Source organism: Saimiri boliviensis, chromosome X (genome assembly GCF_048565385.1).
Source record: "Saimiri boliviensis isolate mSaiBol1 chromosome X, mSaiBol1.pri, whole genome shotgun sequence".
Lineage (NCBI taxonomy): Eukaryota > Metazoa > Chordata > Mammalia > Primates > Cebidae > Saimiri > Saimiri boliviensis.
This window is the reverse complement of record NC_133470.1, coordinates 33,002,337-33,027,222: the sequence shown is the minus strand read 5'-3', so window position 1 is coordinate 33,027,222 and position 24,886 is coordinate 33,002,337. Positions and strand designations below refer to the sequence as shown.

The 24,886-nt window shown below is 37.0% G+C and overlaps 1 protein-coding gene across 1 annotated transcript in view; it reads right to left on the bottom strand.

Annotated features, from left to right (window-relative positions):
* The window catches only part of CFAP47 (cilia and flagella associated protein 47), a 440,981-nt gene that overhangs the window by 231,368 nt on the left and 184,727 nt on the right, over positions 1 to 24,886 (bottom strand). Inside the window, exons 31-33 of the mRNA XM_003924170.4 lie at positions 24,721 to 24,802; positions 23,715 to 23,843; positions 18,253 to 18,445 (exon numbers count right to left, since the gene is read on the bottom strand). Coding sequence (XP_003924219.4) covers positions 18,253 to 18,445; positions 23,715 to 23,843; positions 24,721 to 24,802 — 404 coding nt within the window. The remainder of the gene's footprint in view (positions 1 to 18,252; positions 18,446 to 23,714; positions 23,844 to 24,720; positions 24,803 to 24,886) is intronic.

Genomic DNA, 24,886 nt, shown 5'->3' with positions numbered 1-24,886 from the left:
TTGAAGTCTGACCCACCACAGTCCTAAGACTAGTAACTATGGAAGTGCCTGTGATACTACACCCCTAGCTCCAGGAGTCTCAGAACAGAGAACAAGACTTCATTTGCTTTGGAGAAAGGAAAGAAAGAGAACAAGAGTCTTTACCTGATAATCCAGAAAATTTCCCTGGACTTTGTCCAAGACCATCGAGGCAATACCTCTATGAGTCTGCAAGAAGTACAACATTGCCGGGCTCGGGGTGCCCACTCAAGCAGATACAGCTTAGAATATGATACTGAAGTCCTCGTGAGTATCAAGAAAGCTACTCTAAGAAGGATGAGTACGAACAAGCCCAGATTGAGAGTAGTATAATATGTTAAGAGTTCTTCAACGCCCAGTCACTGAAGAACATATACAAGCATCAACACTATTCAGAAAAACAGGACTTCACCAAATAAACTAAATGAATCACCAAGTACAAATCACAAAGCAACAGAGATAGGTGACCATTTAGACAGAGAAGTCAAAATAGATGTTTTGAGGAAACTCAAAAAAATGTAAGATAATATGGAGAAGGATTTCAGATTTCTATTGGATAAGTTTAACAAAGAGATTAAAATAATTAAAAAGAATCAAGCAGAATTCTGGAGCTGAAACATGCAATTGGCGTACTAAATAACGCATCAAAGTCCTTTAATAGCAGAATTGATCAGCAAAAGAAAGAATTACTGAGTTTGAAGATAGGGTATTTGAATATAAACAGTCAGAGGGAACAAAAGAAAAACGAAAAAAAAAAAGTAGCATGTCTACAAAATCTAGAGAATGACATCGAAAAGGCAAATCTAAGAGTTACTGAGCTTAGAGAGGAGGTAGAGAAAGAGATACAAGTATAAAGATTATTCAAAGCAATAATAATAGAGAACTTCCCAAACCTAGAGATAGATATCAATATCCAAGAACAAGAAGGCTATAGAACAACAAACAATATAACCCAAAGAAGACATACCCCCAGCAATTTAAAAATCAAACTCCCAAAGATCAAAGGTATAGACAGAATCCTAAAAGCAGCAAGAGAAAAGAAACAAATAACTTACAATTGTGCTCCAATAAATCCGGCAGTAGATTTTTCAGTGGAAACCTTATAGGCCAGGACAGAGTGGCAGGACATATTTATTTTTCAGTGGAAACCTTACAGGCCAGGACAGAGTGGCAGGACATATTTATTTTTCAGTGGAAACCTTACAGGCCAGGACAGAGTGGCATGACATATTTAAAGTACGAAAGGGGAAAAGGGAGAAAAACAGAACAACCTTTTGCTCTAGAATAGTATATTCAGCAAAAATACTCATCAAACATGTAGGAGAAATAGTTTATCAGACAAACAAAAGCGTAGGGATTTCATTAACAACATACCTGTCCTACAAGAAATGCTAAAAGGAGTAGTTCAGTCAGAAAAAAAGAGGATGATAATGAGCAATGACACACTAGTAATAATAAGTACACAGAAAAGTACAGAGTATAATAACATTGTAAGTGGTGTGTAAACTCCACTTTCAATGTATCAAGACTGAACGATGAACCAATTAAAATAAAAACTACAAAACATTACAAGGCACAGACAGTGCTATACAATATAAAAAGAAACAATAAAAAGTTCAGAAGACGGGGAGGGATACAGTTAAGACACAGAGTTCTTAAGGGCTTTCTTTTTACTTGTTTGTTTAGGCAGGCAGTGTTAAGTTGTTATCAAGTTAAATATTGGGTTATAAGACAATATTTGCAAGTCTAATGGTAACTTCAAACCAAAAATCATGCAATGGATACACAAAAAATATAAAGCAAAACACTAAATCATATAATCAGAGAAAATTACCCTCACTAAAAGAAGACAGAGAGGAAAGAAAGAGAATACTAAAGAAGACCAAATCTATGATTCATTGGTGTCCTTGAAAGAGACAGGTAGAGTATAAACAACTTGGAAAACATATTTGAGGGTATCATCTATGAGAGGACAACATTCAAATTTAAGAAATGCCGAGAACTTCAGTAAGGTACTTTACAAGAAGATAATACCCAAGACACATAATTGTCAGATTCTCTAATGTCAAAATGAAAGAAAAATTGTTAAAGGCACCTAGAGAGAAAATTCAGGTCACCTACAAATAGAAGCGCGTTACACTAACAACAGACATCCCGGCCGAGCGCGGTGGCTCAAGCCTGTAATCCCAGCACTTTGGGAGGCCGAGGCGGGTGGATCACAAGGTCAAGAGATCGAGACCATCCTGGTCAACATGGTGAAACCCCGTCTCTACTAAAAATACAAAAAAAGTAGCTGGGCATGGTAGCATATGCCTGTAATCCAAGCTACTCAGGAGGCTGAGGCAGGAGAATTGCCTGAACCCAGGAGGCGGAGGTTGCAGTGAGCCGAGATCGCGCCATTGCACTCCAGCCTGGGTAACAAGAGCAAAACTCCGTCTCAGGAAAAAAATAAATAAATAAATAAATAAAAATAAAAAAATTAAAAAAAATAAAAAAAACAGACATCCCAGCAGAAACCCTACAAACAAACCAGAAGAGACTGGAGGCTGATATTCAATATTCTTAAAGAGAAGAAGTTTCAACCCAGAATTTTATGTCTGGTCAAATTAAGCTTCATAGGAAAAGCAGAAATAAGATCCTATTCAGACAAGCAAATGTTGAGGGACTTTGTTACCACCAGACCTGCCTTACAAGAGCTCCTGAAAGAACCACTAAATATAGAAAGAAAAGACCATTAGTAGCCACTAGAAAAGCATATGGAAGTACAAAGAACAGTGACACTATAAAGCAACCACACAATCAAGTCTGCATTACTACCAGCTAATATCATGATGACAGTATCAAACGCATACATATCAATACTAACGAATGTAAAGGGGCTTTATGCCCCAATTAAAGGATAGAGTGGTAAGCTGAATAAAGAACAAAGACCCATTGGTATACTGTCTTCAAGACACCCGTCTAATATGCAATGACACCCATAGTCTCAAGATAAATAGATGGAGAAAAATCTACCAAGAAAATGGAAAACAAAACTAGAAGCAGGGGTTGGAAATCTACACTTCAGACAAAACCAAAGCAGATCAAAAAAGGCAAGGAAGGGAATTACATAATGGTAAAGGGTTCAATTCAACAAGAATGCCTAAGTATCCTATATTTATCTACACCCAACACAGGAGCACTTACATTAATAAGGCAAGTGCTTGGAGATCTTCGAAGAGACAAACTTCCACACAATAATAGTGGGAGATGTTAACAACCTACTGATAGTATTAGATCATCAAGGCAGAAAATTAACAAAGATATTCAGGACCTGAACTCAGCACTGGATCAAATGAACCTGACAGACATCTACAGAACTATCTACCCAAAAGCAACAGGATATACATCCTTCTGTCATATGACACACACTCCAAAATCAATCACATAATTGGACATAAAACACTCTTCAGCAAGTGCAAAATAGCTGCAATCATAACAACCACTTCTTGGACTACAGTATAAGAAATTCAGAAATCAAGACTAAAAATTTTATTCAAAAGTATATAATTACATGGAAATTGAATAACTTGATCCTGAATGACTTTCGGTTGAATAATGAAATTAAGGCAGAAATCAAGAAGTTCTTTGAAACTAATGAAGAAAAAGATACAACATACCAGAAGCTCTGGGATATATCTAAAGTAATATTAAAAAGGAAATTTATGGCACTAAATGCCCACATGGAAAAGTTAGAAACATCTTAATTTAACAACCTAACATGACAATTAAAAGTTCCAAAGACCCAAGAGCAAACAAACCTCCAAACTAGCAGAAGACAAGAAATAACTAAAATCAGAGCTGAACTGACTGGAGATTGAGGCACGAAAAACCATTCAAAAGATGAACAAATTCAGGAGTTGAGATGGTGAAAAAAAAATAATGAAACAGACCATTAGCTAGAATAATAAAGATGGGAGAAGATGTGAATAAGCAAAATTAGAAATTACAAAGTGTACCAGTGACCCCACAGACATACAAATAATTATCAGAGATTATGAGCATCTCTAAGCACATAAACTAGAAAGTCTAGAATATATGGATAAATTTCTAGACAAAAACATCCTCCAAAGACTTAGCTAGAAATAAACTGAATTTCTAAACAAACCAATAATGAGCTCCAAAACTGATTCAGAAATAAATAGCCTACCAGGCACAAAAAGCCCAGGACCAAATGGATTCACAGCCAAATTCTACCAGATGTACAAAGAATAACTGGTATCATTCCTACTGAACTCATTCCCAAAAACTGAGAAGAAAGATCTCCACATCCCTAACTCATTCTATGAGTTCAGAATCATCCTGATACCAAAGCCTGGCAGAGACACACACACACAAAAAATGAAAACTTCAGGCCAATATCCTTGATGAATATTGATGCAAGAATCCTCAATAAAATACTGGCAAGCTGAGTTCAGCAGCATATCAAAAAGCTAATCTACTATGATCACGTAGTCTTTATCCCTGCAACACAAGGTAAATATAATGTATGCAAATAAAAAAATGTGACTCATCTCATAAACAGAACTAAAGAGAAAAAGCAGAATTATCTCAATAGCTGCAGAAATGGCTTAGAACAAAACTCAACACCTCTACATGTCAAAAACTCTCAATAAACTAGGTATTAAAGAAACATACCTCAAAATAATAAGAGCTATCTATAATAAACCCACAGCCAATATCATACTCAATGGGCAAAGATGGAAGTATTCTCCTTAAAACCTGGCACAAATCAAGGATGCCCTCTCACTAGTCCTATTCAACATAGTACTGGAAGTCCTGGCCAGAGCAATCCAGCAAAAGAAAGAAAGAAAAGATATCCAAATAGGAAAAAAGGAAATAAAATCTTCCCTGTTTTAAGACAACACAATTCTGTATCTAGAAAACTCCATAGTCTCAACACAAAAGCTCCTTAAGCTGATCAACAACTTTAGAAAAGTCTCAAGATATAAAATGAATGTACAAAAAAATCACTAACATTCTTAAACACCAACAACAGTCAGGCAAGAGCCAAATCAGGAATGCAATCACATTCACAATTGCCACAAAAATGATAAAACACCTAGGAATAACAAGGAAAGTGAAAGATCTCTTCAATGGCAATTACAAAACAATGCTCAAAGAAATCAGCGATGACACCAACAAATGGAAGAAAAATTCTATGCTCACAGATAGGAAGAATCAATATTGTTAAAATGGCCATATGGCCCAAGGCAATTTACAGACTCAGTGCTATTTTTATAAAACTACTAATGACATTCTTCACAGAACTAGAAATAACTATTTTAAAACTCAAATGGAACCAAAAACAGAGCCTAAATTGCCAAGGTAATCCTAAACAAAGAGAACAAAGCTGGAGGCTTCACTCTTTTCAACTTCAAACTATATAATGGGGCCACAGTAACAAAAAGGGCATGACTGGTACAAAAACAGACACACAGACCAATGGAACAGAATAGAGAGCTCAGAAACAAGGTCACACACCTAAAACTATCTGATCTTTGACAAAACTGACAAAAACAAGCAATGGGGAAAGGACCCCCCATTCAATAAATAGTGACACAGGATAACTGGCTAGTCATATGCAGAAGATTGAAACTGGACTCACTTCCTTACACCATATACGAAAATTCCAAATTGTATTAAAATGTTAAATGTAAAATCCCAAAATACAAAAACCTCACTTTGGTATTACCATTCTTCATGAAGACATGAGCAAAAATTTCATGACAAGGACACCAAAAGTAACTGAAACCAAAGCAAAAATTGACCAAATGGAATCTATTTAAACTAATGAACTTTTGCATAACAAAAGAAACTATCAACAGAGTCAACAGACCACCTACAGAATGGGAGAAAAGTTTTGCAATCTATGCACCCTGACAAAGATCTAATATAAGGAATATAACATCATCTATAAGGAACTTAAATTTACAAGCCAAAACGAAATAACCCATTAAAAAGTAGACAAAAGACATGAAGAGATACTTTTCAAAAGACATACATACACTTTTCGAAAGCCTAGAAGTATATGAATAAAAGCTTAACATCACTGATCATTAGAGAAATGCAAAGGAAAACCACAGTGCAATATCATCTCACACCAGTCAGAATGGCTCTTATTACAAAGTCAAAAAGTAACAGGTGTTGGAGAGGTTGCAGAGAAAAAGGTACACTTATAATCTGTCCGTGGGAGTGTAAATTAGTTCAGCCATTGTGGAAGGCGGTGTGGCGATTCCTCAAAGACCTAAAAATGGAACTACCATTCAACCCAGCAATCCCATTACTGGGTATATACCCAAAGGAATATAATATGTCCGATCATAAAGATACATGCATGGATATATTGACTACAGCACTGTTCGTAATAGCAAAGACATGGAATCAACCTACATACCTATCAATGATAGACTACATAAACAAAGCATGGTACATATACACCATGGAATAATATGCAGCCATAAGAAAGAATGAGATCATGTCCTTTGCAGGAACATGGATGGAGCTCGAGGCCATTAACCTAAACAAACTAATGCAGGAAGAAACACGGCATGTTCTCACTTAAAAGTGGGAGCTTTTAAGATGAGAACACATGGACACATAGAGGGAAACAGCAGACACTGGGGTCTACAGGAGGGTGGAGGATGGGAGGAGGGAGAGGATCAGAAGAAATAACTGATAGGTACTGGGCTTAATACCTGAATGATGAAATAATCTATAAAACATTCCCAGTGACATGAGTTTACCTATACAACAAATCTGAACATGTACCCATGAACTTAAAAGAAAAAAAAAGCAGGAGCCACTCAATAGTTAAAGGCCTGAAGAATAATGTGCAAAAGTGAACACAGAGAGTTATGGGTGTAATGGATTGTAGAATTAATTGAATCGAATACAATGAATTGAAGTGAATACAAGACCTTTAAAGGATTTTAGTCAGGAGTCTGATGCTGAAATTTGTGTTTTATGAAAAACCACATATGGCTGTGTGAGTAACAACGAGCAAATGGCAGAACTGGATGTGGTAAATATGAGAAGGGGACAGAGATGGAAATGGTATAAATTACAAGAGTGACAGTGGAGATAAAAAAAAAGTAGGTAGATTCAGAAGATAATTTATTGATAGAATCAAAATAAATTGATGGTTGGTGATTAATTAGATGCAGGAAGGAGAGATGCCTAGATTTTTGACCAGTGAAATTTGAGGTGCTTATGTGACATTCTAATGAAGGTGTTCATAAGGAATAAGATATACAGAACTGGGCTGGGTGCAGTAGCTCACGTCTGTAATCCTAGCACTTGGGAGGCCAAGGTGGGCGGATCATGAGGTCAGCAGACCGAGACCATCCTGGCCAACATGGTGAAACCCCATCTCTACTAAAAATACAAAAATTAGTTGGGCATGGTGGCATCCACCTGTAATCCCAGCTCTTTGGTAGGCTAAGGCAGGAGAATTGCCTGAATCCGGCAGGCAGAGGTTGCAATGGGGTGAGATTGCGCCCCTGAATTTCAACCAAGGTGACAGAGCAAGGCTCTGTCTCAAAACAAACAACAAAAGATCTACAGAACTGGAGTTGACGACATAGATCTGAGGTAGATTTGGATCTGGGAGGCATCGGAAGAGTACCTTAAAAACGCAAGCGGACACAGATGGCCAAAATGTAGAGGTTTGGAGCAAAGACAGAAGAAGGAAAATATCAATGTGGTAAAGGAAAGAGACCTTGAACAGAGATTGTTAAGGAAGATCTTGTGAGCCACAAAGAAAACCAAAATGCTTTAGCTAATGTAAAAGGGTGAGACAAGAAATCTGAGGAAAAATGGTGTCTGTATATCAGAGAATAGAGGAAATGCCTCCGTTTGAATCTGAACAACTGTAATGCTCAAAAAGCTTGTAATTTGTAAGCAGAAGCCACAGTGAGCAGTATCTTCTGGAAAAACTCATAAAATTTAAATGTTTATTCCCTGTATGGTCAAGGGAAAATACAGAGATTGAAGGAGAGGTGGAAGGCACATAAAGGATGATATTGAAAAGAAAAAGGAAATAAGAAAAAGGTAATATAGAAATAAGAATCTTAGGTAAGTAACAAGATCGAGGAAAGTAATTTGGGTAAAAGAAAGAATGCTATATATGGTAATACACAAAGGAAAACAGAAACAGAGAATGTATGATCTAAGATGAGCAGAATGAAGACAACATAAGAGTGCACATCAACACATCAAAACAAAGTAAGTTTGCATAGAATACTATTTATAGGTTAATTATATCCTCAAGGGTAAAGGTATCATATCTGATATAAAAATAAGCTGTTGGCTTGTTCCTGTCAGATGTTCAGATTTTTATCTGGTTTTAAATACTTGAACATCTTTTTAATTTATTTTGGCTTGATCTGTATAATCATCCATTTAGCCATTGATTTATTTAAGAGACATTTATTCAGAACCTTCAACATGCTCACACAGGGTTTAAAGCTTGGTGTGGAACTTACAGATATATTCTATAGTAATATTTTAGAAAACATGAGTTTTATCTAACATTATTAAACACTTGAATATAGATCAACGCTTACCTAAAAGACACAAATAATTTTAGATAAATTGCAATGTACTGAACTTCATGAATTTTCTGAAGCATTTTTACAAGGCACAGGTCATCAGAACAATGGATTCAGATTTACTAGACATATCGCTTAATGAGTCTAACAATGGATTTTTTTTTTGCCTTAAAATTTATTTCAAATTTTTTGTTTTTTGTTTTTGTTTTCAGATTGTTTTTAATTTGAGATACAGATAGATAGATAGATGGATAGATAGATAGATATGTTTTCTTATACTTTAAGTTCCGGGGCACATGTACAGATCGTACAGGACAGTTACACAGGTATACACATGCCATGCTGGTTTCCTACCTCCATCCCCGCCATCATCTACATTAGGTATCCCTATGTTATCACCCAATGTTATCCCTCCCCAATCTCCCCACTCCTCTATATCTCCGCTAGTCCACCACCCCCCAACAGACCCCAGTGTGTGATGTTCCACTTCCTGTGTCCATGTGTTCTCACTGTTCAACACCCACCTATGAGTGAGAATATGTGGTGTTGGTTTTCTGTTCTTATATCAATTTGCTGAGAATGATCGTTTCCAGATTAATCCATGTCCCTGCAAAGGAAATGAACTCATCCATTTTAATGGCTGCATAGTATTCCATGGTGTATATGTGCCACCTTTTCTTTACCTAGTCTATCACTGATGGGCATTTGGGTTGGTTTCAAGTCTTTGCTATTGTAAACAGTGCCGCAATGAACATTATGTGCACGTGTCTTTATAACAGAATGATTTATAATCCTCTGAGTATATACCCAGTAATGGGATTGCTGTGTCAAATGGTATTTCTACATCCCTAAGGAATCACCACAGTCTTCTACAATGGTTGAACTAATTTACACTCCCACCAACAGTGTAAAAGCATTCCTATTTCTCCACATCCTCTCTAGCATCTGTTGTCTCCAGATTTTTTAATGATCGCCATTCTAACTGGTGTGAGACAGTATCTCAATGTGGTTTTCATTGGCATTTCTCTAATGACCAGTCATAATGAGCATTTTTCCCATGTTTGTTGGCCGCATAAATTACTCCTTTTGAAAAGTGTCTGTTTATAATATTTGCCCATTTTTTGATGGTTTTTTTTTCTTGTAAATTTGTTTTAGTTCTTTCTAGATTCTGGATATTAGTCATTTGTCAGATGGGTAGCTTACAAAAATTTTTTCCCGTTCTATTGGTTGCCAGTTCACTCTAATGATTTGTTTCTTTTGCTGTGCAGAAGTTCTTACATTTAAGATCCCAGTTGTCTATTTTGGCTTTTGTTGCCATTGCTATTGATGTTTTAGTCATGAAGTCCTTGCCTCTGCCAATGTCCTGGATCGTATTGCTTAGGTTTTCTTCTAGGGTTTTTATAGTGTTAGGTCTTATGTTTAAATCTTTAATCCACCGAGAGTTAATTTTTATGTAAGGTATAAAGAAGGGGTCCAGTTTCAGCTTTCTGCACATGGCTAGCCAGTTTCCTCAACATCATTTATTAAACAGGGATTCCTTTCCCATTGCTTTTGTCAGGTTTGTCAAAGATCAGATGGTTGTATATGTGTGGCATTACTTCCAAGGCCTCTGTTCCATTGGTCTATACCTCTGTTTTTCTACCAGTACCATGCTGTTTGGATTACTGTTGCCTTGTATTATAGTTTAAGGTTGGTAGTGTGATGCTTCCGGCTTTGTTCGTTTTGCTTAGGATTGTCTTGGCTAAGCTGGCTCTTTTTTGGTTCCATATGAAGTTTAAGGTGGTTTTTTCCAGTTCTGTGATGAAGGTCAATGGTAGTTTGATGGGGATAGTATTGAATCCATAAATTACTTTGGGCAGTATGGCCATTTTCATGATATTGATTCTTTCCAACCATGAGCATGGAATGTTTTTGCATCTGTTTGTGTCCTCTCCTAATTCCTTGAGCAGTGGTTTGTAGTTTTCCTTGACTAGGTCCTTCACATCCTTTGTTAGTTGTATTCCTAGGTATCTTATTCTCTTTGTAGTAATTGTGAATGGGAGTTCACTCTTGATTTGGCTCTCTGTCTGTTATTGGTGTATAGGGATGCTTGTGATTTCTGCACATTGACTTTGTATCCTGAGACTTTGCTGAAGTTGCTTATCAGCTTAAGGAGATTTGGGGCTGAGACGATGGGGTCTTCCAAATATCCAATCATGTCTTCTGCAAATAGAGACAATTTGACTTCCTCTTTCCTAATTGAATGCCCTTTCTTTTTCTTGCCTGATTCCTCTTGCTAGAACTTCCAATACTATATTGAATAGGAGTGGTGAGAGAGGGCATCCTTGTCTGGTGCCAGATTTCAAAGGGAATGCTTCCAGTTTTTGCCCGCTCAGTATGATATTGGCTGTGAGTTTGTCATAAATAGCTTTTATTATTTTGTGATACATTCCATGGACACCTAGTTTATTGAGAGTTTTTAGCATAAAGTGCTGTTTAATTTTGTTGAATGCCTTCTCTGCAACTATTGAGATGATCATGTGGTTTTTGCCTTTGGTTCTGTTTATCTGACGGATTACCTTTACAGACTTGCGTATGTTGAACCAGCCTTGCATCCCCGGGATGAAGCCTACGTGATCATGATGGATAAGCTTTTTGATGTGCTGTTGCATTCGGATTGCCAGTATTTTATGGAAGATTTTTGCATCAATGTTCATCATGGATATTGGCCTGAAATTTTTTTATTTGTGTCTCTGCCAGGATTTGATATGAGGATAATGTTGGTCTCATTAAATGAGTTAGAGTGGATTCCCTCTTTTTGTATTGTTTGGAATAGTTTCAGAAGGAATGGAACCAGATCCTCTTTGTACGTGTGGTAGAATTAAGCTGTGAACACATCTGCACCTGGACGTTTTTGGTTGGTAAGCTATTAATTGCTGCCTCAACTTCAGACCTTGTTATTGGTCTATTCAGAGATTCATCTTCTTCTTGGTTTAGTCTTGGGAGGGTGTCAGGGTCCAGGAATTTATCCATTTCTTCCAGGTTTACTGGTTTATGTGCATAGAGTTGTTTGTAGCAATTTCTGATAGTAGGTTGTATTTCTGTGGAATCGGTGGATATATCCCCTTTATCATTTTTTATTGCATTGATTTGATTTTTCTTTTTTATTAGTCTGGCTAGTGGTCTATTTTGTTGATCTTTTCAAACAACTAGCTCCTGAATGTGTTCATTTTTTTGAAGTGTTTTTTGAGTCCCTATCTCCTTGAGTTCTGCTCTGATCTTAGTTATTTCTTGTCTTCTGCTAGCTTTTAAATTTGTTTCATCTTGTCCCTCTAGTTTTTTTTTTTTTTAATTGCATTTTAGGTTTTGGGGTACATGTGAAGAACATGCAAGATTGTTGCATACATACATACATTTGCTGCCTTCCTCCCCATCACCTGTATCTGGCATTTCTCCCTATGTTATCTCTCCCCAACTCCCCACCCCTCGCTGTCCCTTCTCTATTTCCCCTGACAGACCCCAGTGTGTGATGCTCCCCTCCCTGTGTCCATGTGTTAACTGTGATAATAGGGTGTCAATCTTATACCCTTCCTCACTTCTCATGTGGGCATTCAGTGCTATAAATTTCCCTCTAGACCATGCTTTAAATGTCCCAGAGATTCTGGTATCTTGTGTCTTCATTCTCATTGACTTAGAAGAACATCTTTATTTCTGCCTTCATTTCATTATTTATTCAGTAGTCATTCAGCATCCAGTTTTTCAGTTTCCATATAGTTGTGTAGTTTTGAGTGAGTTTCTTTATCCTGAGTTCTAATTTGATTGCACTGTAGTCTGAGAGACTGGTTGTTATGATTTTTGTTATTTTGTATTTGCTGAGGAGTGATTTACTTCCAATTATGTGGTCAATTTTAGAGTAAGTACAACGTGGTGCTGGAAGAATGTATATTTTCTGGATTTGGGGTGGAGAGTTCTGTAGATGTCTATCAGGTCCCATTGGTCAAGATCTGCATTCAAGTCCTGGATATTCTTGTTAATTTTCTGTCTCATTGATCTGTCTAATATTGACAGTAAAGTGTTAAAGTCTCCTATTATTATTGTTTGGGAGTTTAAGTCTCTTTGTAGGTCATTAAGAACTTGCTTTATGTACCTGGTTGCTCCTGTATTGGGTGCATATATATTTAGGATAGTTAGCTCTTCTTGTTGCATTGATCCTTCTACCATTAGGTAATGCCCTTCTTTGTCTCTTTTGATCTTTGTTGGTGTAAGACCATTTTACAGAGACTAGGATTGCAACCCTTGCTTTTTTCTTGCTCTGTATTTCTTTGGTAAATCTTCTTCTATCCCTTTATTTTGAGTCTATGTGTGTCTTTGCACATGAGATGGGTCTCCTGAATACAGCGCACTGATGGATCTTGACTCTTTATCCAATTTGCCAGTCTGTGTCTTTTGATTGGGGCATTTAGCAGTTTACATTTAAGGTTAATATTGTTATGCATGAATTTGATCCTGCCCTTTTGATACCAACTGGCTGATTTGCTCATTAGCTGACACAGTTTCTTCACTGTGTCAATAGCATTTACCATTTAGTAGGTTTTTGCAGTGGCTGGTACTGGTTTTTACTTTCCAAGTTTAATGCTTCCTTCAGGAGCTTTTGTAAGGCAGGCCTGCTGGTGATGAAATCTCTCAATAATTGCTTGTCCATAAAGGATTTTATTTCCCCTTCATTTATGAAGCTTAGTTTGGCTGGATATGAAATTCTGGGTGGAAAGTTCTTTTCTTTAAGGATATTGAATATTGGCCCCCTCTCTTCTGGCTTGTAGCATTTCTGCCAAGAGATCTGCTGTGAGTCTGATGGGCTTCCCTTTGTGGGTAACCCAACCTTTCTCTCTGGCTGCCCTTAGCATTTTTTCCTTCATTTCAACTCTGGCGAATCTGATGATTATGTGCCTTGGGGTTGCTCTTCTTAAGGAATATGTTTGTGATGTTCTCTGCATTACCTGGATTTGAATGTCGGACTGCCTTGCTAGGCTGGGGAAGTTCTCCTGGATAATATCCTGAAGAGTGTTTTTCTGTTTGGATTCATTCTCCTCATCACATTCAGGTACACTGGTCAAATGTAGATTAGGTCTTTTCACGTAATCCCATATTTATTGGAGGCTTTTTTTCATTTCTTTTCACTCTTTTTCCTCTAATCTTGCCTTCTCATTTTATTTCATTGAGTTGATCTTCAATTTTCTGATATCCTTTCTTCTGCTTGATTGTTTTGGCTATTGAAGCTTTTGTATGCTTTGTGAAGTTCGTGTGCTGTGTTTTCAAGCTCCATCAAGTTGTGTATGTTCTTCTCTAAGTTGGTTGTTCTACTTAGCATTTCATCTAACCTTTTTTCAAGGTTCTTAATTTCTTTGCATTGGGTTAGAACATGCTTCTTTAGCTCAGAGAAGTTTGTTGTTACCCACCTTCTGAAGCCTGCTTCTGTCAATTTGTCAGACTCACTCTACATCCAGTTTTGCTGGTGAGGAGTTGTGATCACTTGGAGGATAAGAGACGTGCCAGGTTTTGGTCATTTTATGCTTTTTGCACTGGTTTCTTCCCATCTTCGTGGATTTGTCTACCTTTGGTCTTTGAAGTTGGTGACTTTCAGATGGGCTCTCTGAGTGGATGTGCTTTCTTTTGATGTTGAAGCTATTTCTTTCTGGTTTTTTTTTGTTTTCCTTCTAACAGGCCCCTCTGCTGCAGGACTGATGGAGGTCTATTCCAGATCCTGCTTGCCTGGGAATCACCCACGGGGGCTGCAGAACAGCAAGGATTACTGCCTGTTCTTTCCTCTGGTAGCTTCATCCCAGAAGGGTGCCCACCAAATATCAGCCAGAGTTCTCCTGTATGAGGTGTCTTTGGGGATATTTGTGGGTCAGGGAGCCACCTGAGGAAGCAGTCTGTCCCTTATCAGAGCTCAAGCACTGCACCGGGAGCTCCATTGCTCCCTTTAGGGCTGCTGGGCAGGGACATTGAAGTCTGCTACAGCAGAAATCACAACCACCCCTTTTCCCAGGTGCTCTGTCCCAAGAAGGTGGGGTTTTATTTAGAAGTCCCTGACATGCTGCTGCCTTTTTTTAGAGATGCCCTGCCCAGCAAGGAGGGAGTTTAGTCACAGTCTGCCCATAGAGGCACTGCTGAGCTGCCACGGGCTCCGTCCAGCTGCTGTGTAAACTTCCTCATACTTTTGTTTACACAGGTAAGGTTACAACTGCCTTGGTAATGGCAGACACCCTTCTCCCTACCAAGCTCAACTGTCCTGGGTCAAGCTAAAACTGCTGTGCTGGCTGTGAAACTCTGAAGCCAGAGGGTTTCAGTTTGCTGATCTTTGTGGGGATAGAACCTGCTGAGCCAGATCACTTGGCTCCCTACCTTCAGCTCCCCTTATTTCAGGGGAGTGGGAGGCTCTGTCTCACATGCATTCAAGGCCACAGCCAAAACAGCCACCCAGATTTGTGCTGAAAACCGGTGGTGCTGGCTGACATGGTAGCCCAGATTTGTGCTGGAAGCCCACGGCACTTGTCGGCCCAGTGGGAATCTCCTGGTCTATGGGTTATGAAGACCATGGGAGAAGCACATTATCTAAACTGGAGCACCAGAGTGGATGGGAAAAGTCCACGATAGCCTCCATTAGGTAGTTGGGGTGGGGTGGGGGGTCCTCCAACCAGTTGCACTTCCTGGGTGAGGCGGCACCTCAGCATGCCTCAGTTTGTCTTTGTTGGGCTACACCCACTGTCCAAGCAGTCCCATTGAGATGAACCTGGTACCTTGGTTGGAAATGCAGAGATCACTCGCCTTCTGTATCACTATCGCTGAGAACTCCACTCTGGAGCTGTTTCTATTTGGCCATCTTGGTGCACTTCCCCCCTAAATCCTTTTTAAATAGCTTTTTAAAGCATTTTTATGTTTGCAGCAAAAGGAATTCGAAGTTACAGAGAGCTACCATACACACACAGTCCTCCCCCACTACCAAACTTCTGCACTGTAGTGGTACATTTAGTCCAACTGATGAACCTACATTAACAAATCATTATCACCCAAAGTTCACAGTTGACATCAGGACCCACTCTTGGTATTATACATACTATGGGTTTTAACAAATGTATAATGACATGTCTCCACAATTATAGTATCAAAAGTAGTTCACTATCTTAAACATCCTGTGTACTCTACCTATTCATCGTTCCTTCCCACTAACCCATAGAATCCACTGATCTTCTTCCTGTCTTTGTGGTTTTACACTTTTCAGAAAGTCATATAGTTGAAACTACACAGTGTGTAGCCTTTTCAAATTGACTCCTTTTACCTAGTAATATACCTGTAAGTTTTCAACATGTCTTTTCATGCCTTGATAGCTTACTTCATCTTACTGCTCAATAATACACTGTTGTTTGGTGGAGAGAGTTTATCTCTTTTGTCCTTCTGCCTTATGCCATGTGAGGACACAGAGTTCTTCCTTTTGGAGTGTGCATCATCTAGGCACCATCTTGGAAGCAGACAGTAGCCCTCATCAGACATATAACCTGCCAGTACCTTAATCTTGGACTTCTCAGCTTTTAGATCCAAGAGAGATAAGTGTCTGTTCTTTATAAATAACCCAGTCTATGGTATTCTGTTACAGCATTTTTCTGTCATGGCAAAACTATGATATGTTCTTTATAAATTACCCAGTCTATGGTATTTTGTTATAGCACCTTTCTGTTATGGCAAAACTAAGACAGTATATGTCTCTTATTTTGTTAGGCACAGTTCTAGGCTCTGGGAATAAATTAGACAAGACTGTTCCTTAGCTAATTAAGAAGGTCACATTCCTAATTAGCCGACGAACAATCCTGTCTAATTTATTCAGAAGATCACATTCTACTGGAAGAGACAGAAAATAAACAAATACATTTATGTTTAAAAAGTGCTATTTAGAATAAAAATAGAGCAAGAAAGAGTAGGACTGAAGGATATGCTGTTTTAGAGAAGACATTGAGAAACCTTCTCAGATAAGGTGACATTTAATCAATGACTTGAATGAAATGAGAAAGGAAACCATGAAGATATCTGGAAAGCACAAAGGCTTTGTAAAGGCATTGGACTCAGTGTGCAAAAAAACAGCAAAGAGGTAAATGTCTATAATGTATTATCTGGAAAAAAAGCAAAATATTTGAAATTAACTTGCACAGGCCACTGTGTTGGTAAAATTAGAATCATAATACATTTATAAAAAATGGACATATTAATTTTAATATATGTATATATTTTATGACACCCTGGTCAAAGTGTTACTCCACATTAATAAAACTAATTTTTTATGTTATTTGCATAGTTCACTTTAGAATTATTTATTTGTACTTTGGTTTTTGTATTTTAGTAGGGAAAATACATTTTTATAAGATATAAATTTTGATATTTTCAGCATGTCAATTAGAAGGTAAAGTATTCTGTTTGCTGTTCTCAAATATCAACATATCAATATATCTTTTTCATTCTTGATGTTTTCTGGAATATTTTCTAAAACAACACCTTCAATTTAAGGGCAATCATAATTCAAAGTCTCATTTTAAACTGAACTTTTAATCTTCCCCTTACTTCTAAAGTTTGAACTGAATTCTGCTTATCGGATATTAAAAAGTTATTTTATGTTAAAAAACAGTCTACTCTGAACACAACAGGTTTGTATGTACTTGGAAGAGAGGAGTCAAAATGAAACTAAAGAAACAATGACCACACTCTTTCCCATATCTGTGAACACCAACCTGTCTCAGCACCACCCTGTATAATTTACAAGAGGCTTATTACTCAACTAAAAAAGTAACTGCTGCCCAAGTGTGATGGCTTATGCCTGTAATCCCAGCACTTTGGGAGGCTGAGGTGCACAAATCACAAGATCAAGAGATCAAGACTATCATGGCTAACATGGTGAAACCCCGTCTCTACTAAAAATACAAAAAATTAGACGGGCATGGTGGCATGTGCCTGTAGTCCCAGCTACTTGGGAGGCTGAGGCAGGAGAATCACTTGAACCAGGTAGATGGTGCTGCAGTGAGCCCAGATTGTGACATTGTACTCCAGCCTGGGCAACAGAGTGAGAATCTGTCACAGAAAAAAAATATTAATATATTTTTTTAAATAAGTGCATTTTTAGGACAGTTCTCATACAATGTAAATTCATTTATATCACAAGGATGTGAAATGCCTAATATGACCTACCCTCCAAAGAATTCATGAAGCATTATTATGCTTAGTTATATCCAACATGATCATCATATGACATGTGAGATGTTTTCTAAGAGATTTTACTTGATCTCAACTAGTTATATACAAAGTTTGAGCAAGGTCACCAATATAGCTGAAAATGTTGGCAATAATTAAGGCTTTCATTTCTAGAGTTCCTCCATATGCTTTTAAAATCAGTTATTCTTCAAAATAAGTTGAAGAAGCACCTTTCATTATTTCCATTTCACATGTGAGGAAACATGTCTTGAAGATGTTAAGGAGGCATCATTTTTGTAGAACAGAAAGTAAATGTTGGTGATAGGTCTAGAAGCCATGGATTCTGAGTGGAGTGTGGGTCCATGTCTCCTTCTACATCAACACACTACAATTTGCAATAATTTGTTTAAAGGAAAAAGTAACTTCTTACCTTTGGGACACTTCTTCCATATCACATGTCGAGTATTCTCATAGTTTATGTTCATCCAATTAAGCAAAATTCTTTCAGAGTCAGAATATAAGTTACTAGATGCAAAACAACGATTGATTTTCGGTGTATTTTGCACATATGTGGGGGGCATGTTATTGCTGTTGTATGGTACCACACGGGATAAAACAAAAACCTGAAATTGTGAGAGGTAACTTTTACTAGATGCAAATAGAAAAATAGCAAATTAATATCTGCAGAGAAAATGAAAAAACATGACTGGTAGATAAGAGAGCACAGGTATTTTCTGGTTAAATGGATTCAATTAGAAGTAAAAGAACAGAACAGATGTGTCCCAATAATGCTCATTTTAAATTCCCAACCTTTTGCTTCTATAGTGTGTAGTCTACAGGGTACCAGACAGTATAATTTGCAAGAGGCTTATAGAACAATTAAAACATAACTGCATTTAAGGACAGTTCTGTTCGGATGTAAATTCATTTAAAACACAAGTCAAAATTTATTTTGACATTGATGCTTATTTAAGAGGTCTGTTTTCAAGATAATAATGGTGTACAGAATTTGTAATTTGACATATTGCTACCCTATAACTTAAAGTGTGGTATATATACATCATATCACCATCCACTACTTATATACCAAATGTTTTATTAGGTAGCAATGCAACTGGATTTAAAAATAATCTTAGCCATATTAAGATGAAGAACTCTGTGTTTGTCAGTAAAGCAGTATAGCACAGAGCTACTCAAAATAACACTCTACTAACCACTGTCTACAAGATCTAGATGAGATGAACAGCTTGTGATCCACTACCTCGCTATATACATCTCAAGAGTTTCTGAATGGAGCATTGGTTCACATTAGAGTACACACTGTTCGCTCAGCTCTTTGATTTATCCCAAACCTTTAACAGATAGTTTTCCAATAATATGGGTATGAATGCAACAATTTCAGTCATATGTGCTATAAAGATACTCTTGAAACCTTGCCCATATCTCTTTAGCTTCACCTTTACATTCTGAACGTTGCTTATTGTGAAAACCTGTAAGTCTCTGCTGGAGGATTTTTTTTTTTTTCTGGCATATGAGAGCACACTCAGCTCACAGATGGCAAGGCAGGACTGCCAGAAGATAATGACCCCAGCAGCAACCCCTTACCAAAGATGGTCAGTAATGCCCCTGGCCATCTTTGGTAAGGGGTTGCTGCTGGAGTCATTATCTTCTGGTAGGTAGGTAACTACTCCAGATTCCTCACCAGTCAGTTAAGATAAGTCTGAGACATGTTATAAAATGTCTCCTGTTGGTCTCCAGTGGCATTGAGCTTCAGTTGCCCACAGTAAAATCTGATTGAAACCACATCTGTTACTGACTTCATTATATTATCTGCTTCAATTCTGTATTCTATTATCAATACTTCTTGGGAGCACTTCTGAAATAAATGATTTGCACTCAAATACTTGTCTCAGAATCTGCTTTTCAGAAAATCTAACTTAAGACAAGTACTCTTACCGTCAAGTACATGTTAATTGTAACTGAATAAAAGTGCTCTTTTTCTAAGTAGGGCACATTTATGGCATGCAGTGTTTCAAATAACTACAGTATACAAACTATTAAGATACCTATGAGTATCCAAAACTGTTCTTTTCTTTGCCATTCTAAGAAGTACTTCAAATTTGATCAAAAGAATCAATTTTTGAATGTTAGCTATTAATCTAGCATATGTGAATTGCATCATTTAAGCATTTTGTTTAGAAGTTTAATGAAACTGCCTTCTTTCATTCTGGCAGTTGTGTTCCATAAGTCCTACGTTTCAAATCTCACATATTATAAAAATGCAATTTAAAGGCTTTGAAAAGGACCCCATCCATTTCTGTTTATTTCTTGGAAATACCAAATGATAAGTTTCTTGAGTACAGCTGATGAGATATATGTTTGGGACTAATGACCTGAACTGGCTCAGGAATCCTCTGTCATCTGTTATGTCTACTCTGCAAATGAGACAAGATCTGCAAGTGACCCTTTACTAAGAATACAGATTTAATGATGGACCTATATGAATCATGGATGTAACCTTTAGCATTGGAAGAGCCATTACACTGAGTGCTTAATTCTACAGCAGTGTTTCTGTAATTATCAGTGATAAACAACTTATTAATTTTCTCTTTACCAAAGGATAGTTTTGTAAAATACTCTGAAAATAAATTGCTAGAAAAATAAAATGAAAAATTAAAATGTACACAAAGTACAAGACTCCATCACTTGCAAATACAAATATACCTTGGGCAAAAGGTGTTACTATTTATCTGTCACCATGCAAATCACACCAAGCATGAGTTGAAGGAATGGAATAAGAATTACAGAGGCAAGAATGTGTTGTAAGCCATGCCATCTAAGATGAAATGCGGGTAAATCATATTTAGTGATTCATAGTCAGTAAATTCTTCCATAACCTCACAAAACATTGTTCTGAATTATCTTTCATTATTGTTCAAATGTAATTCAAGAAATGTAATAGCATGCTTCGCTTTAAAGTCAATAGATTGGCCACAAAATTGAACACAGTCCTGTGCTATCCCACCATGTCACTATGAAACATTTAAAAGACTTCAAAACAACAATGACAAAACTACTACTAATAGTTTTGCATACATTGAGTGCTATCCCACCCCTATCACTGCACTTTCAGTTTCACATAAACTTTGCTATTATATTTGGCTTATTTTATTTTATCAATTACAGCTTTTTAAATTATGCATTATTTTAACCCATTGGCACAGAAAACATAATTTTCATTTTTATGCATCCATAAAAATCTCTGGATTTTTGAGACTAATGAGATATTTACTTAGACATGTTCTGAAGAATCATCTTGACTAGGCTTATATGGGCCCAAAGTAAAGAACCAATTGCCAGTTTATGTATGATCTTACATTTAGCTAAAGAGATGCCTGATGGTTTAACACTTATTTGGACTCTCTTTAAACCCCCTTAACTAAAGAAATGTATAGCAATAAATTTATAAGACATCCAAGTTCATTGCGAATCCAGATGAGGATAGTGTACCAGATTAAGCACTCATACCTCATTGTCAGTATTTTGTATTGCATAATGAGAAATTACTAATTACTTTGAGTGTACTACATGACTAGAAAAATGAAAAGATTTCTTAGACTTGAAGGCTGTCCTGTATTGAAAAGGTCCTTGCCCACCATATTGCACTATTGTAACCACTTCCGACATGAGCGTGGAGTGGGTGGGGCACTAAAAGCTATGATTTGGCTATTGCTGTGCATTCTGTGTTATACCTATCTTTTGTACTTCCTTAAAACTAAGCGAACATGTTGCTATGTGAAATCTACTGTATTTCACAATTTTGATTATCAAACCAAACCTAAGACCATGCTTCCGGTGAAGCAGAGTAGGCCCTATATGCCTAACAGTGCAAAAGAGCATATTTCCAGCATTACCAACCAGTCACCAGTGAAATGAATTTTCCCATAGCCTTTGTGCCGAACAGAAGGAAATTTTCTTGGAGGATTTTAAAGAATGTTGGCCATCTTTGATTATGGCTGAGTAAAACAGATTTTAGAATATCATATCTAATGTGGATTCTTACTGTGTTACAATAAAGATAAAAATGAGAGCACACACAGTAACAACTTACCTGTTCAAATCTTGACAATGGCAAAAAATCTCATGAAAGCAAGCCAGCGAGCACATAATTCAAGAACATATTTCTTGCATATGTTAACACTTTGAGCTATAATCCTTGGCATCTGAAAATCTATGTTACCTTTCTTCTACTTAATTGATAAAAAGCTGCTGTGCACTTTAAATCGGAACTTATTTGCTTGTATGTATAGAAAATTTTAGTAAGTGTGGATATCTAGTCTCTTATGCTGCAAAAGATTGCAAATAATAGGAAAAAGAACTACTGTAACCAGACGTGTTGATAATAGCAATTAAAGGGACGAGAGGTAATAGTTGTTTACAAAAATAATGGAGAAAAATTGTCAAAAAACTAAAAAGAAAAAAAAAATCAAGCATCTGGGCATTATTTGGAAGAGAAACAGGCCTATATAACTCAATGAGTCCTACGGTCACCACTGCGCTAGATACCTTGGTAATACAAATGTAATTCTTAATGATGCCTCTGGAGATTTCATGTCCTGCCTTTAGCAACAAATATTCCAATTATACGATGTTATATAGGGATTTTGAACTGGTTTGGGGAAAATATGCCTAACCAGAAAACCACTGCTCTCTGGTTAAAAGTATAAAAATATTTGATGGAATTGAGCCACAATTTAAAATAAAAACTTGGCCAGGCATGGTGGCTCATGCTTGTAATCCCAGCACTTTGGGAGGCCAAGATGGGCAGATCATTTGAGCTCAAGAGTTCAAGACTAGTCTAGGAAACATGGCAAAACCCTCTCTCTACCAAAAATACAAAAATACAAGCAGGGCTTGGCGGTGCACATCTGTAGTCCCAGCTACTCTGGAGCCTCAGTTTCTTCATTGCTAAATTGAGGATTTCAGTTATGAGGATTTAACATTAAACAATTTATTTACAGAGTCTTACACTTCTACTCATTATTCAGCTCTTAATTTTGACCTTTCCTTTGAGTCAGTAATTCCTGATTCTATTTAATTCCTCCATTGTTCTAACTCTCAGTTCTATAGCTCACCTGTCTTGGGTTGCAAAGTGTGAAGACAAAACAAAAGCCTCCATTGGCCTTAGTAGACAAGATCTACAGTGCTATATTTGCAAACCTAGGGAATGATTCATCGACTGAAACCAGGTCTTGTTTATGCAATAAGGGTATAGAGTATAGGGGTATAATTTATGCTATGTTAATCTGCCCACAAATGCAATTTGGCAGGAAGTAAGTTCGAGAATCTCATAAAAACCTGCTTTTGCCTACAGTTGTATGAATCCTAATGAATATCATTTTATAGCAAGAAACTACCGTGTATTAGATGTGGAGATAATAATTTTCACCAGTACACATTCTTTAATTCTCCCTTTTAGTACTAGAATATTACTGTAGCTGCTCATTCTACAGAGTGTATTTCTCAACTTCTCTTACAGCTAGATGTGACTATCTGACTGAATTCTGCCTAATGGAATTTGAAATGTAAAAGACATATTTTTCAGGTCACATCCTTAAAAGATAAATCCTTGCCTCCAGTAATCCTTTATCTCCTCTTCCTTCTTCAGAGAAAGCAGACCGAAAGATGAAAACCTAGTACTGAGGAGGGAAGAGATACTCCACAAGCTTTGACCCACTCACATCTCAGCAGTTCCATGAGAAAGCAAGAAAAAAACATCTTATTTAAGGCACTGTGTTTTTGAGTCTTTCATAGCAGCATTATCTATACTTTCATTAATATATAATTTATATTAATCAACAGAAAAGCAGCAAACAATAGTGGAAATGTTACCTTGTATATCTGTAGAAATATATCTGTCCATGCCCGTTTACTCCAGTCTTCAAATTTAGACATTTCTATGACAACAGAACGTTTTTCCTGAGATGGACAGGAACTCACAGGCACGGTATGAGTGGAAGACTTTAAGAAATAAAATAGTACAACATTAATTAAAATTTAAGGCAAATTTAGAATACGAACTTTTTTTTTCTTTTTACAAAATATGTGCATGCCTTTTCCATACTTTAATGAAGAGCTCTAATTCTCCATGTGCCAATAATAAAAAAGGTCAACACAGGAAACTTTATGGAGCACACAGGCTCATATTTAGGTCATAGATTTATTCACTCAATGCACCTACTAGATCACTCTGTAGAAGGATTGACCAAACAACATACAAAGTTCTTCTGATTGCTGAGCCAAGAAAGAGTCACACCCTTTGGGTAAGGCAACAGGACCTCAGCATAGTGCCAAAGAACAGGCAGGCAGTTGGTTCTCTACTCATGTCACATGGCAAGCATAGTGAGAGTCTTACAACCATAGTTGCCTCAAAGTCTGCAGATTCCTCCAAGACCACTTCCCTCTCAATAGGTTTCTACAAAGTGAACTATATATTATGACAAAGCTATGTATTTCCTGCTTCATTTCTATTTCCCTCTGAAAATGAAGAAGAAAAGTGGCACGCGATGGTGAAATAAAACCAGTATTTGGAAAATATATATTCTAAAAGTTTAAGAATAAAATTTTCATAACCCCACCTTTGTCTTCACTTATAAATTTTCCAAAGTAGCAATTATTTATATATTTACGAAAGCCATGTAATCATTTTTGCATAGGAACGCCACAGAAATTTTTAGACAAAGGTCCAAAACATACGGGTTGTCCAAAAATCATGAACCTTGTAATATTTTGTATATAAAACGCAAGGACTCTGAAACAGAATATTCTAACATAGGCCAAATACCAGTACCTACAATAATAAATGTATGGTTTGTTCCAAGAAATTATGTTTTCTTACCGTAATTTCAATCCACCTCTTATAGTCTTCTGGTTCAAGCAAAAATTCTGGCAGTATATGTGAAGTACATCCTCCCTGAGCACTAAAATTAAAAAAAGAAAAACTCAAATTATGGTAAGATACATGATCTATATACGATTTGCATTGACCATCAATTAAGTGTTTC